Below are 15,938 nucleotides of genomic sequence, written 5' to 3'. Positions count from 1 at the left end.
GGTAGGCTGCTTGCTTGACCTCCTTCCTCCCGCACAGGCCCAAATATACTCACTTATTGGCACCACCCAGTTTCTTACGAATCTCCTCCATTTCATGGTTCTTGTCATTCACTTCAGACTTCTTGGCCAGGTGCTGATTCTTCAGATCTTGTAGCTGGGCCATGGTCTCATCTATGATCTTCATATGTCTTTGTTCTTCCTGGTCCCAGTAGGAGGAATAGGACAAGAGGTGAGGGCTTTTCCAATTCATCTTGGGATCTTGTCTCACCCTTCCCACTAGGCAGTTGTTTGGAGCCACTCTGAGTTCTGCTTTCATATACTTCTCATTACCTTCAGGCTTCTTTTCTCTTTTTCTACATTTTTTGGTTTTCCCATTCACACATACACATACCCAAATACATATATTGCCTGCTATAGAAAAATTCAAACTATAGAAAAAGAATGAAGGATGGAAGTGTTACTTGTAATCCCACCAGCCAGCCAATCAATTAACACTCTAGCATCATTTACACATAGCTTTACTAGACTGCAACTATATTGTCACTTAAGGATGTTATCTGAGCATTTCTTTCTAAATTAAAGCTCTATTGTGTGTAATATTTGCGTTTTCAAAAACCCATACAAATAGCACTATGTATTCTCTGTGAGGATACATATACTATACAAATAAAAATACTCACTGACCCAAGACCAACACTAGAAAGAACAATATGACTAAGTAGCCAGGCAAAGGAAAATTACAGCCTTACTTATAATCTTCTGATTTTTTTTTTTTTTTTACAAAGGTTCAATTTTCATTTTGATCTTAAAAAACACACAACATGCAAAAAGGGGACATATCTGCAACTTCCTCTCAAATGGCTCATAAAAATAATAAGCATAGGGCTGGGAAGGTGGCTCAGTGGTAGAGCCCTTGCCTTGCATACCTGAGGCCCTGGGTTCGATTCCTCAGCACCACATAAGCAAAAAAGAAAAAAAAGCCGGAAGTGGCGCTGTGGCTCAAGTGGTAGAGCGCTAGCCTTGAGCTAAAGAGCTGAGGGACAGCGCCCAGGCCCAGAGTTCAGGCCCCACGACCGGACCCAAAAATAATAATAATAATAAGCATATACAAAGAATGAAAAAGCAAATATGACAACATTATGATGAAAGATGAATCTTGGTGATGGGTAGATAGTTCTTTGACAGTTGGCCTTCTGTATCTACAAGTTCTGTATCCATGGATTCAAATAACTTGAGGGTAAAATATATTTGAGGAGTCGGGCGCCAGTGGCCCACGCCTGTAATCCTAGCTACTCAAAAGGCTGAGATCTGAAGATCAAGGTTCAAAGCCAGTCCAGGCAGGAAAGTCCATGAGACCCTTATCTCCAATAAACCATTAGAAAACTGGAAGTGGCGCTGTGGCTCAAGCGGTAGAGTGCTCGCCTTGAGCTGAAGAGCTGAGGGACAGCGCCCAAGCCCACAGTTAAGCCCCGCGACCGACAAAAAATAATAATAAATAAATATTTGAGGGGCTGGGAAGGTAGCTCAGTGATAGAGTGCTTCCCTTGCATGCATGAGGCCCTGGGTTCGATTCCTCAGCACCACATAAGCAGAAAAAGCCAGAAATGGTGCTATGGCTCAAGTGGTAGAGTGTTAGCCTTGAGCTAAAGAGCTGAGGGACAGCACTCAGGCCTAGAGTTCAGGCCCCACGAATGACAAAAGCAAAAAGAAAAAGAAAAAGAAAATTGTGCCTGTACTGAATGTACAAACTTTTCTAGTCATTATTTCTTACCTAATAAAGTATAACAACTATTTACAAACTAGTTACACTGCATCAGACATTCTATTCACATACTAGTTACACTGCATCAGACGTTATAGTATAGAGATGATTTAAAGTATAAAGGAAGACGTGTATAAGTTATATACAAATAATACACCAACTCATACAAAGGATTTGAGCATCCTTGGATTTTGATGTCCTTGAAGGGGAAGGGGATTTTGTAGAACCTAGAATCTCCTGTGGGTATGAAGAATGATTGTACTATTCTTGCAACTTTCTCCTAAGCTGAAAAATATTTCAAAATAAAAAGTCAAAAAGTCACATAAAAACTATCCTAGATTTATATCCTAGTGTAAATCTAGTCCCACCCCCAGGATTTTACTGCCCTATCTCCTGTGTTTAAGACTGCCAAGACACTAAAGGAGATTACTTTATCATTATGAGTTAATGAAGAAAATACACAAGCAATCAACAGATATAAGCCAATATAAAAAATCAAATAATATGTTTAAACCAAAGAGAAGACTAAATCACCTCAGAAGAGAATGCTGGAGGCTGGAGGTGTGGTTCAAGTGGTAGAGGGTCTGCTTAGAAGGCTTGAGGCCCTAATTTCAAACCCCACTACCACAAAAAAGGAACAAAGGTTTCATGGTAATTTCAAAAGGATATAAATAAATACAATGAGTGACTGGTACAGGCATGCTAAACTTAAAGGAACTAAGCTATAGCATTCACTAACAGTCAGATGGAAAAGTTGCTTTATTTCAAGCAAAACATCATCTGTGGGCTGAGAAGTTGGCTCAGTGGTAGAGTACTTACCTTGCATGCATGAGGCCCTGGGTTCAATTCCTCAGCACTACATAAGCAGACAAAGCCAGAAGTGGTGCTGTGGCTCAAGTGATAGACCACTAGCCTTGAGCTGAAGAGCTGAGGGACAGGGCCCAGGCCCAGAGTTCAGGCCCCATGACCAACAAAAAAATTTTTTTTTATAGTTGCTTTTTTCAGAAATGTGAATTTTATTTTACATTGCTCCTAATTTATTTGGAAGTTTGTGTGGATTTTTTGGCTGTTTTAAGTATATGTTTATATATATATCTAAAGTAACATTAAAAATTTGGGCCAAGGGCTGGGAAGGTGGCTCAGTGGTAGAGCGCTTGCCTTGCATGCATGAGGCCCTAGGTTCGATTACTCAGCACCACATAAGCAAAAAAGAAAAAAAAAAGCCAGAAGTGGCGCTGTGGCTCAAGTGGTAGAGCACTAGCCTTGAGCTGAAGAGCTGAGGGACAGCGCCCAGGCCCAGAGTTCAGCCCCCATGACAGGACCCAAAAAAAATTTGGGCCAAGCCGGGCACTAGTGACTCATGCCTGTAATCCTACCTACTCAGGAGGCTGAGATCTGAGGATCACAGTTCAAAGCCAGCCCAAGCAGGAGAGGCGGTGAGATTCTTATGTCCAATTAGCCACCAGAAAACCAGAAATGGAGCTGTAGTTCAAAGTAGTGGAGCACTAACCTTGAGCAAAAGAGCTCAGTGACAGCGCCCAGGCCCCAAGTTCAAGCCCCACAAAGGATAAAAAACAAAACAAACTTAAGCTAATACTGGAAATTCTAAAAATAGCTCTACTTTAAATGAGCTCTATGATGGAGGGAATGTGATCCTACACAACTATAATCCAGCATTTGAAAGGTAGAGGCAAAAATAACAAGTTCCAGGCCAATCTGTGGTACGTATCAAGACCCTGTCTCAACCAACCAAAATGAAAAAAGGAAGAGGAAAACAAAGAATTGGTCTGTGTTCTATAAAAAACCATTAAACCATACAAATACTTACATGAATATAGCAATGGCTTGTTAAATTCCTACATCCCAAGGGCCACTGATAGTTTCTAATTTGAAGCCATAAATAATGCTTGTAATAAACTTCAGCCTGTTTGCACAAAGCTTTTGCCAATATTCTGTATTATCTCAAGAATTACTGAGCTAAGAGAGTATTCTGAAACCTCTTGATTGATGGTACTACACTGCGTAATACTGGTCTCCTGTATGATGCTTACTATTGAACATTGTTTTTTCTTTTTTTTTTTTTGTCGGTCGTGGGGCTTGAACTCTGCACCTGGGGACAGTCTCTCAGTTCTTCAGCTCAAGGTAAGCACTCTAACTCTCAGCCACAGAGCCACTTCCAGTTTTCTGGTGGTTAATTGGAGATAAGAGTCCCACAGACTTGCGTGTCAGGGCTGGCTTTGAACTGCAATCCTCAGATCTCAGTCTCCTGAATAGCTAGGATTACAGATGTGAGCCACAGGCCCTTTTTTTGTTTTTAAACCTTGGGTAATATGATAAGAAACAAATTATGCTCAACTGTTGCTTCAATGTATATTTCTTTCATTTGCAGAATGGCTAAATTATTTGTATGGGTTTATGGGCTATCTGAATCTCTTAAACTTTTGTGCCACACTTACCTACTTCCTATTTAGGTCTTGATGGGTTTTTTTTTAAAGTTTGACATACATGAGATTTATAAATTATGAATATTATCCTTCTACCATTTTCCCCTCCCAATATTTTGTCTGTCTTTTTAAATTTTCTCCTTTCTTACCTTCTTGAGCTTTTCTATCTCATTTTCATCCTTCTTCACTGTCTGTTCCCACATGTGTACTTTATCCTGGTCCTCCTTCAATTGGTTCTTTTCAAAATCCAACTGGATGCCCAAGCGAGTCTTCTGATTTTCAAACTCCAAACTGTAGAAAGAAAGGGCAACTAAGCCCATAGCTCAAGGTCTCCAAGTTACTCCTGAATTTCAGTCACCCATATACACATAAAATTGTGCCCAGAAGTTAGAAAACAAAGTTCCTTAACCTAGCCTTATGGACCTGGCACAAGACAGGTGATACCACACTCCATTTATTTCCTTTAAACACTGAATAGTCTAGGTACCTTTCCAATTTTCTAAAAAGAGGCATAAAAAGGTCCACCTGAGTTGGCCAGCTATGTTTAATTCCTATTTGTTAAGCTTCTATATACATATAACATCTCCTAATCATCTAACCACAGCCCCCAAAAGTCATTATTATCCATATTTTACAAAGTAAACTTATGGTTAAGAGGTAAAGACTCTCCACAAGGTTATACAGCTAATAAATGGCAGATATTAATATTAAAACCAGTTAGGTGCTGGTGGCTCAGGTCTATAATACTACTCAGGACGCTGAGAGCTGAGAATCATGGTTCAAAGCCAGCCCAGCTGGGAAAATCCATGAGACTCTTATCTCCAATTAACCACCAGGAAACTAGAAGTAGAGCTGGGGCTCAAAGTGGTAGAATACTAGCCTTGAGGGGGAAAAAAAGCTAATACTTAGGCTCTGAGATTAAGTCATATGATTGACAGAAAGAAAAAAAAGATTAAAACCAAAGTCTAGCATCAAAACCTAGGCTCTTTCTAGTATATTACCATTACAATTAATGCAATGAGCTAAGAACAAAAATATTTCAACTCTGCCATCAAATAGTAGTGTGATCTCAAGCAAATTAGTTATATTTTGCATTCCTCAGATTGCTCTTCTGTGGAAATGGTAGTAGTATTTACCTGTGAGTCCTTAGAAGAAGTAGAAGTGCAGTTCAAGTGATATATAGCCAGCCTTGAGTAAAAAACCTAAGCAAGAGCTCAGTACCAGCACGAAAAAAAAAAAAAAGTTCTTTTTTTTTTTTTTGGGGGGGGGATCTGGTCGTGGGGCCTGAACTCTGGGCCTGGGTACTGTCCCTCAGCTCTTCAGCCCAAGGCTAGCACTCTACCACTTGAGCCACAGCGCCACTTCCGGCTTTTTTCTTATGTGGTGCTAAGGAATTGAACCCAGGGCCTCGAGCATGCAAGGCAAGTGCTCTACCACTGAGCCACCTTCCCAGACCAAAAGTTCCTTTTCTTAGCTGGTGGCTCACACCTGAAATCCTAGCTATGTAAGAGCCTAAGATCTGAGATTCACAGTTTGAAGCTTGGGCAGGAAAGCCTAAGAGATTCTTATATCCAATTAACCAGCATAAAAATGCCAGAAGTGGAGGTATGGTTGAAGTGGAAGAATACTAGCCTTGACTAACTAATGAAGAATACAAGGCACTGAGTTCAAGCTCCAGTCATTAGAACCACGCATGGCATATAACTACTCAGAACAATTTAGGTATCATCATCATTAGCAGATACACTAGCTATGTTCAGTTCATTTTCCCCATGGACTTTGATTTTTTCCAGTATCCCAACCTCTGCACCAAGAGTTTAGGGCCTCTTAAGGGGCAGAGCTTAGGTAGCACCGAACATAAATACTGGATTCTGGGCTGGGAAGGTGGCTCAGTGGTAGAGTGCTTGCCTTGCATGCATGAGACCCTGGGTTCGATTCCTCAGCACCACATAAGCAAAAAGAAAAAAACTGGAAGTGGCACTGTGGCTCAAATGGTAGAGCGCTAGCCTTGAGCTGAAGAGCTGAGGGACAGCGCCCAGGCCCAGAGTTCAGGCCCCACGACTGGCAAAAAAAAAAAAAAGGAAAGAAAGAAAGAAAAAAGAAAATAGTGGATTCCTATTACTGCCCTCCCGTCCTATCCTCTTAAAAATTTCAGAAGATATAATCAGCATGCAGACTGGGTAAGACTAACGCTAAACTGCCCTTCTAATGTCCAATATGGTGTGACAGATGCTGACTGATAACCTGCTAGTAGCTAAAACCTATTAGTCACTATAATCCAAGTGGAATGTAATTAACTCTACAATTTTGAGCTATACAATTTTAAGACCAATCTCCTATGATTCATAAAGCCCTCTGTGATCTGGCCCCTGCTCACCTCTTCACTACCTCCACCTTTCTTCTAACCCTGTTTTTATGCTCCAGACATTCAAAACTACTTAGTTTCCAAACAAGGGATGTTTCCTCACACTTTCAAGCATGCTGTTTTCACTGCCTGAAACTGTCTTCTGCTTTTGCCTGGTTGGCTAAATGCTATCCACTATTCAGGTCTCTAGTTCATCATTCCTTGTTTTGTAAATCCTTTGCTGACACTTCATTGTAGGTTCTTAAAAGTTTCTATTACAGGGGCTGGGAAGGTGGCTTAGTAGTAGAGTGCTTGCTTTGCATGCAGGAGGCCCTAGGTTCGATTCCTCAGCACCACATAAGCAGAAAAAGCTGGAAGTGGCACTGTGGCTTAAGTGGTAGAATGCTAGCCTTGCGCTGAAGAGCTCAGGGATAGCACCCAGGCCCAGAGTTCAGGCCCCATGACTGGCAAAAAAAAAAGTTTCTATTACGCCAGGCACCAGTGGCTCATGCCTGTAATTCTAGCTATTCAGGAGGCTGAGATCTGAGAATTTCAGTTCAAAGCCAGCCTGGGCAGGAAAGTCCAAGAGAATCCTATCTTCAATAAACCACCAGAAAACCGGAAGTGGCCTTGTGGCTCAAGTGGTAGAGCGCTAGCTAGCCTTGAGCTGAAGAGCAGAGGCACAGCGCCCAGGCCCAGAGTTCAAGCCCCATGACCAACAACAACAAAAAAAAAACCACGTTTCTATTACACTTTGTTGGGCTTCTCCCTTCATTAATTTTTAGATGTAGAGTCTAGCCGAGTCAGTTAAATTCTACAGCTCCTAACACACTTATCATCCCTATTTATGCAAGATCCTTCCATTGTCTCTTATTTCAATCTCTAATTTCCATTACCTTACCTAATATGAATACATACCCCAAAGTGACATATACATACTGAAAAAATGCATATCCTAGCCAGGTGCCCAGTGGCTCACGCCTATAACCCTACTCAAAAGGCTGAGATGTGAGGATCATTCAAAACTAGCCCAAGCAGGGGAGCCAGTGAAACTCATATCAATTAGCCAGAAAGAACTTGGAAATGGAGCTGTGGCTCAAGTGGTAAAACACTAGTTTTGAGTGAAAAAGCCAAGGGACAGTGAAAAGTCCTGACTTCAAGCCCCAGTACTGGCACCAAAAAAATGCATTTTTGGGGGGTCAATTGTAGGGCTTGAACTCAGGACTGGGAACTGTCTTTGAGCTCTTTTTTGCTAAATGTTAGCACTCTACCACTTGAGTCACAGCTCCACTTCCAGTTTTTGGATGGTTAATTGAAGATAAGAGTTTCATGGGGCTGGGAAGGTAGCTCAGTGGTAGAGTGCTTGCCTTGCATGCATGAGGCTCTGGGTTCGATTCCTCAGCACCACATAAGCAGAAAAAGCTGGAAGTGGTGCTGTGGCTCAAGTGGTAGAGTGCTCATCTTGAGCTGAAGAGCTAAGGGAAAGTGCCCAGGCCCCACAACTGACTAATTAACTAATTAATTAAAAAAGAGTTTCATAGACTTTCCTGTCCAGGCTGGCTTCAAACTGTGATCCTCAGATTTCAGCTTGCTGAATAGCTAGGATTACATGCTTGAGACACCAGCACCCAGCTAAAATGCATATTCTTGGAAAATAGCATGTTTTAAACTTACATTAATGCAATTGCAAATTTCATTCCATTTTTAGTCTACACTAGGCTTATATTTTATCTGTATTACAGCTTATAAATCTACTCTTGCTTTGAAATGCTCTACAATATTCCAAAGTCTGTGTATTATTCACTTCATTACTTTTTGGGGAAGAAGACAAGGTCTCCCTATGTAGCTCATTCTTTTTTTTTTTTTTTTTTGGCCAGTCTTGGGGCTTGAGCTCAGGGTTTGGGCACTGTCTCTGAGCTCCTTTTGCTCAAGTTTAGCACTCTATTACTTGAACCACAGCACCACTTTCGGCTTTTTCTGTTTATGTAGTACTGAGGAATTGAACCCAGGACCTCATGCATGCTAGGCAAGCATTCTACCACTAAGCCACATTCCCAGCCTTGTAGCTCAATTCTTAATCTTTCTGTTTTAGCCTCCAGAGTGCTGGAATTACAGGTGCACAGCACAATACACAAGTATTCATCACACTTAATTTATACTTTCCCCCAGTGATGGCCAACTATATTGCCACCAACATTCCACTACCACATGGTACCAAGATGAACAATCCTAAATATTTTTATTTATGATCCTAAGAAAGTCTCTTTGAGATATAGAATACATATGTGTACATGTGTGAAATTTCCATAAGTCATATGACATTTATATGACATGTCACAGACAAATGTGACATAGTCACATTCATCTCTATCTTACTTCCTTCTCCCCCACCTCTTCTAATACTTAGCACATGACAACCTGACACAACTCAAGTAAGGCTTATTGAAAATGAAGAAAGGAAAAGCTTGTTTTATTCTGGCTATTCTTCCAACCTAGAACTTCTTTTCCATCTCCACTTTTATACATCAGTATAAAGACAAAATAAAAGCTATGTTTTACTCTTAGTAGGTACTAAGAATTATGCTAAATATTTCACAAGGATTATTCCATCTATTCCTCCCAACAATGTAACAAGATAGTTTATTATTATTACCCACTTCATAGGAACTGTGGTTTAGAGAAATCAAGTTGTATAATGAGTTGTATACTTGTGTTTTAATCAGGTAAATTAAATGTAAGTACTCCCACACACTATCCTATGTCACACTGTCTCCCTGATCTCCCTATCTTTAAGGCCTATCAACAATAAATATGGTACTAAGAGGCAGTCCCTGCCTTTTGAGAGCATCTGACTTTCAGGATGTCAGGTTGGAGGTTCAACCAAGGGCACCTTTATTATCTTCTTCCAACATTCTACTTACCGCTTCTTGGCAATTTCATTCTGCCGCTTCACCTTCTCTTCTTCAAACTCCCGGATGTTGCGCACACCAATCTCCCGACAAAACTCTTCAAACACCTCATCTTCTACCTAAGGGAAGAAGTCCTCTTGATCAGAATCCTGCTTCTAACACCAGTCCTGCCTTGATACACATGTTGGTATACTCATCCCATTACAAACCTGGTTCATCTTCTCCTTCAAGTCCTTCATTTCTCTCTCGCGGCTTTGAATGATTCTCTTGATATCATTAATGCGAGGCCCAAAGTTGGCCAGCTCACTCTCCAGCTTAGACTTTTCCTGTAAGCAGTGTGTTGAAAAACAAGATACTGAGTTCCTTAGACAAAAAGATCTACCCTGACAGCACCAGCCTCATGGTCAAGAAGGATTAGCTCTCCCCACACTGAGAAAACCTGACTTAACACTACCGCCCTATACTCTAAAATTTCTCACTGAAGCCATCACATGGCTTCCCCAGCCTCCAATTCAATCAGGGATGAACACACAGTAAATATGATTAAGTTATAGGTCCAAAGTCCCTTATCTATAATCTCTGGAAATATTTTAGTATTTACACTTTATTTTATAAAAAAGGTGAAGTTATACATATACATGAACCCATCATGTATGCACATAATGTACATGTAGATATATACACACACATGAATACTTACATGCATGTATACCTAAATACACATACATATACTACATATATACATACTATATACTACCTCCAAGGAAAACTAGGAAAAGTACCTAATAATCTAAAAAAAAAAAAACTCAGCCAGGCGTCCGTGGTTCACACCTGTAATCCGAGCTACTCAAGAGGCTAAGATCTGAGGATCCTAGTTCAAAGCCATCCCAGGCAGGAAACTGTGAGTGTTTTTTTGTTTTGTTTTTTTGCCAGTCCTGGGGCTTGAACTCAGGGCCTTGGTACTGTCCCTGAGCTTCTTTTGCTCAAGGCTAGCACTCTGCCACTTGAGCCACAGTGCCACTTCTGGCTTTTTCTGTGTATGTGGTACTGAGGAATCGAACTCAGGACTTCATGCATGCTAGGCAAGCACTCTACCACTAAGCCACATTACCAGCCCTTCCATGAGACTCTTATCTCCAATAAACCACTAGAAAACCAGAAGTGGCACTGTGGCTCAAGTGGTAGTAGAATGCTCACCTTGAGCTGAAGAGCTGAGGGATAGTGCCCAGGCCCAGAGATCAAGCCCCACGACTGACAAAAAAAAATCATAAAGGGGCTGGGAAGGTGGCTCAGTGGTAGAGCGCTTGCCTTGCATGCCTGAGGCCCTGGGTTCGATTCCTCAGCACCACATAAGCAAAAAGATAAAAGCCGGAAGTGGCGCTGTGGCTCAAGTGGTAGAGCGCTAGCCTTGAGCTGAAGAGCTGAGGGACAGTGCCCAGGCCCAGAGTTCAGGCCCCACGACCGGACCGAAAAAAAAAAAAATCATAAATAGCTGAATGTTGGTGGTTCATGCCTATAATCCTAACTATTCAGGAGGCTGATATGCAAAGGCTTATGGTTCAAAGTCGACCCAGAAAAGCCTACAGACTAAATTTCCAAAATAACGAGCAAAAGGCAAAGCTGAAGCCAAGTACCAGTGGCTCCCACCTGTAATCCAAGCTGCTTAGGAGGCTAAGATCTGAGGACTGTGGTTCAAAGCCAGCCCAGGCAGGAAAGTCCATGACTAACTCTCATCTCTAACGAATCAATAAAAAGCCAGAAGTAGAGCTTTGGTTAAAGTGGTAGAGTACTAGCCTTGAACAAAAAATAAACTAAGGGATAGCATCCAGGACTAGTTCAAGCCCCAGGAATGAACTTGGAAAAAAGGAAAGGAAGAAAAGAAAGCAGAGCTGGAGGCATAACTCCAAGGACAGAGCACCAAATTAGCAAGCCAAGCAAGCCTAAAGCTGAATTCAAACTTCAGTACCATAATACAAAAATACATCTATCTATTAATAGTACCCCCACCAGTAGGAGCTGGTTTATTTCATTAAATAACCTATGATAGCCACAAACTCTTGATCCTCTTGCCTCAGCCTCCCAAGTACTAGGAAGATAAGCATGACTGTCACAAACTTGTAGGTTACTTTTAATTTACCCTTAGAAATTTAAATATTTTTGAATGAATTATGCTAATAATAGCTCCTAACATTTACTGAGCACTTACTACTAAGCTATTTGTATTAGCTCATTCTGTCTTCACAATGACCCTATAAAGCAGATACTAATTCCAATTTATGGGTAAAGATGAGAAAACTGATGCTGAAAGTTTAAGGTGCCTACTGTCATAAAGATAAGAACTACACCTATGGTTATCATGCTGTATACTGTGCTTATTAGTTCCTTGGACCAGGCTGAGAGAGAAGAATAAAACAAGTTCCCCACCTCCAGAGAAATCTGGGCTACGAATATGAGAATGGCCTTTGGAGAACAGGGCTAAAAGCCAGGTCTCACCTGGAGATTTAGGGCCAGATGTCTTGTCTTAGTCTGTTCCAGGTCACTCTGTGAGTACTTGAGTCGCATCTGCAGTCCATGGGCCTGAGACTGCACCTGACGCAGCTCTGCCTCTTTCCTCTTTGCTTTCATCTGTTCCTAAAAGTGACAAGAAAGAAGGACTTGATAAGGTGGCTAACCTGGGCTCAGGACCTTTACCTCTAAGGACTAGTATTTCCCTTGACTTACTTTCAGCTCCTCTGTCAAACGTTCCTTCTTTTCTTTCAACTTGTCCACTGCTTTCTCATCCCAGCGCCTTGCCTTGGCCTTCAGGTCACTGGCCCCACCAGAGATGACTCCTGACTTCTGGAACAGGGTCCCATCGAGTGCCACCGTCTATACAGTACGAAGAAAATAAGAGGAAGCCAGGCGCTAGTGGCTCACGCCTGTAATCCTAGCTACTCAGGAGGCTGAGATCTAAGGATCATGGTTCAAAGCCAGCCCGGGCAGGAAAGACCGTGAGACTCTTGTCTCCAATAAACCAACAGAAAACCGGAAGTGGTAGGTTGCTCAAGCAGATCACTCCCCTTGAGCTGAAGAGCTGAGGGACAGCTTCCAAGCCCAGAGTTCAAGCCCCATGACCGACACACACACACACACAAAAAGAAATTAGGAGGAAAAGCTGAACATTGGAATCTCCAGAACTGAGTCTATCCAGTTCCAACCTGGAGAAGAGAATCCACACCTTGTGGCGCTGGTGGCCTCCAAAGGCAATCCGACGGGCATCTTCCACATTGTCACAGACAAGGGCATTGCCACAAGCATACTGCAGGGCTTTTTTAATATGAGGTGGCTCATAGCGGATCACATCAATCACTAGCTTGGCTCCCTTGAGCTCCCGAAGTTTCTCATCTGTAGGTTTCACCTGTAGAGAAAAGCTTAGTAAGTAGCAGAAAATATTACTGAGGTGGGAGGTAGTGATTTGAATAATACCCTGACACCATCCCCACTAGCCTCACCTCTAGGTAGTCAAGAGGCAAGAAGGTCTCAGGCTCCCCACGCTGCTCCTTGATATACTGAATACAGTCTCGGCCTGTTTTCTCGGAATCTACAATAATGGCATCCATGTTCTTGCCCAAAACCTTTGTCACCGCTATCTGGTATTTCTTTTGTGTGGGCTGGCAGAGGTCAATGAGGCGGCCATACTGAAAAAGGAAAAGGAGAAAACTGATGTATGAGGCTTTTGGAAGCTGGCTCAAAAATCTCAGTTACCAAGCTGGGCAATGATGGCTTGCCTGTAATCCTAGCTACTCAGGAGGCTGAAATCTGAGGATTGCAGTTCAAAGCCAGCACCGGCAAGAAAGTTCGTGAGACTCTTATCTCCAATAAACTACCAAAAAGGTTAGAAATAGAGCTATGGCTCAAATAGTAGAATGATAGCCTTGAGCAAAAAGCAGCTCAGGGGCAGCACCCAGGCCTTCAGTTCTAGTCCCAGAACCAGCACCAAAAGAAAAATCTCAATTACCAATTCACAAAGAGGGCAGCCTAAAATGTGTACCAGGAACAATGAATGTAGCTATACTGCCTAGTGAATAAGCTTGACTGTAAGACCTGCAGTTTTATAACCCTGACATGAATAGGAATGGAGTGAGAGGAGACATTTGCTGGATAAATATTGCTGCCAGTTATTAGCCAATCTGAATCTTACTTCCAAAAGTAGAAAAGTGGGCTGGGGATGTGGCTTAGTGGTAGAATGCTTGCTTAGCATGCATGAAGCCCTAGGTTCAATTCCTCAGTACCACATAAGCAGAAAAAGCTGGTAGTAGTGCTGTGACTCAAATGGTAGAGTGCTAGCCTTGAGCAAAAGAAGTTCACAGATAGTGTCCAGGCCCTGCGTTCAAGCCCCAGGACTGCCAAAAAAAAAAAGGAGAAAAGTTTGGGTAAGAGAAGGCTTAAGGAATGAATAAACAGGTTATGTAAAAAGGGAAATCCAATATTATATTAATATCTAGAAAGAGCTCAGAACAAGAGATTACACTGTCTCTTAGCTCAATTATACCAGATGCCTAAATGGGTGAAGTTAAGTTTTCCAAGACTACTCCTACTTATAGAACCTGACAAGATTAATGGGAGCTTAGAAACCTAGCAGCCTCAGCCCAGGAGACATTTCATATATAATATGATGATGAACTAGATTAATTACTAATTAATGGATGAATAGGATTCTAGTAATATGTGCCAGTATAGTCTCACTTATATGATTATTTGATATAAAGGATTTGTGTTTAAAGATAAGGTGAAATACACATTTAGTCATCGTCTCCAGTTCTTGATACTCAGTTCCAAACACTGGAGTGATAACGATGAGCTCAATAATCACTGGCCATTCATTTTTAAGTAGTTTTAAGATGGCAGCTAGTTACTAGAAAGACTCAGGGCAAGACTGAGGATGGGACTTTCAGTACCATCCCTCAACTTCTGGGGAAAGATGGCTGAAGGTTGAGTTGAGCAAGAATGGCCAATAATTTAATCAATTATATCATGCCTATATACTGAAGTCTCCATAAAAACCTAAAAGCTACAAGAGCTGGTAGCATGGCTCAAGTGCTTAGCCTAGCACTTAAGTTCTTGCTCAGCTAGTGCAGGACTGCAGAACAGCAAGAATAAAATAGAACACTAAAAGCTGTACTGTTCAAGGTGCTTCTGGATGGCTGAACAAGAGGAGGTGCCTAAAGGGTGGTGCACTTGGACACATCATAAAAATTGCACACCTCCTTCTTGCATTTGGCTATTCCTCAGTATCCTTTATTAAAAAATTGGTAAATGTGTTTCTCCATGTTCTGTAAGCCATTCTAGCAAATCAGTCAAACTCAGCGAAGGGTCAAGGGAACCCAATGTCAGTCACAAATCTGGGGTTTATTAACTGGCATATGAAAAATCTGATGGGACTGAGTACTTAAACTGTGGAAATCTGATGATACCTCTAGGCAGACAGCAGAATTGAACTATACTATACGACATCTGATGAAGAATTCCTTGGTGTATATGGAAGACTCCATTCCACCTCTCCTACATAAACACATCTAGTATCAGAAGTGAAGTGCTATACTGGCTGTGTGAGAATACGAAAAGCACTTTGAGCAAGGCCCTGATTTCAAATCCCATTACTGCAAAAAAAAAAAAAAAGGAAAAGCATTTTGTTTCTTTCCTTACAGAGGAACATAAGCATGGACCTCCATGCTATGCAGAAGACAAAAAAATTCTTCTCAAGCAACAATTTCAGGTCATGTTTGAAACCCCAATCACCTATTTCACAGAAGAGTGACACCAAGATACTATATAAGATCCCTTATAGATACTATCTCAAATTCTCACCAGTACCTAACAAAATAAATCTTTGCCAATTCTCTTCCCTCCTACCCAAGTATGATTCCCTGAGAAGTACCAGGTTATAATAGGTAAGGTCTTCAAGGACAGGATTGATTCTAATTCACAACTATTTTCACAGCAGTACCCAGTACCTAAGAGTGCTCAAGAAATATTTATGGAGCCAAATTAAGTTGAACCTAGTATAGGATAGTATAACATAAATGGATAATATTCAGGGAACCTGGGAACTCAGCATTTGGTCAAAGAGGCCTAAGGTATGAGATGTGAAGCCAATTAAAAATTTATTTTGTAGGCCGGGTGCCGGTGGCTCACGCCTGTAATCCTAGCTACTCAGGAGGCTGAGATCTGAGAATCGCGGTTCAAAGCCAGCCCGGGCAGGAAAGACCATGAGACTCCTATCTCCAATAAACCACTAGAAAACCGGAAGTGGCGCTGTAGCTCAAGTGGTAGAGCGCTCGCCTTGAGCTGAAGAGCTGAGGGACAGCGCCCAGGCCCAGAGTTCAAGCCCCATGACCGACAAAAAAAAAAAAAATTATTTTGTATATTCACAATAAAATTTCCAAAGTGAGCAGGATGCCAGTGGCTCATACCTGTAATCCTAGATACTCAGGAGGCTG

General features: G+C 41.7%; 1 protein-coding gene across 1 annotated transcript in view; it reads right to left on the bottom strand.

The window, feature by feature from the left end:
• Smc1a (structural maintenance of chromosomes 1A) overlaps positions 1-15,938 on the bottom strand; it is a 53,903-nt gene that overhangs the window by 22,432 nt on the left and 15,533 nt on the right. The window contains exons 10-17 of the mRNA XM_042684824.1: positions 12,951-13,136; positions 12,677-12,856; positions 12,181-12,327; positions 11,953-12,090; positions 9,669-9,785; positions 9,472-9,578; positions 4,356-4,497; positions 54-199 (exon numbers count right to left, since the gene is read on the bottom strand). Coding sequence (XP_042540758.1) covers positions 54-199; positions 4,356-4,497; positions 9,472-9,578; positions 9,669-9,785; positions 11,953-12,090; positions 12,181-12,327; positions 12,677-12,856; positions 12,951-13,136 — 1,163 coding nt within the window. The remainder of the gene's footprint in view (positions 1-53; positions 200-4,355; positions 4,498-9,471; positions 9,579-9,668; positions 9,786-11,952; positions 12,091-12,180; positions 12,328-12,676; positions 12,857-12,950; positions 13,137-15,938) is intronic.

The sequence above is a fragment of the Dipodomys spectabilis genome, unplaced genomic scaffold (assembly GCF_019054845.1).
Source record: "Dipodomys spectabilis isolate Male_0828 unplaced genomic scaffold, ASM1905484v1 ptg000091l, whole genome shotgun sequence".
Lineage (NCBI taxonomy): Eukaryota > Metazoa > Chordata > Mammalia > Rodentia > Heteromyidae > Dipodomys > Dipodomys spectabilis.
The sequence above is the reverse complement of the archived record's forward strand: the minus strand, read 5'-3'. Positions and strand labels throughout refer to the sequence as shown.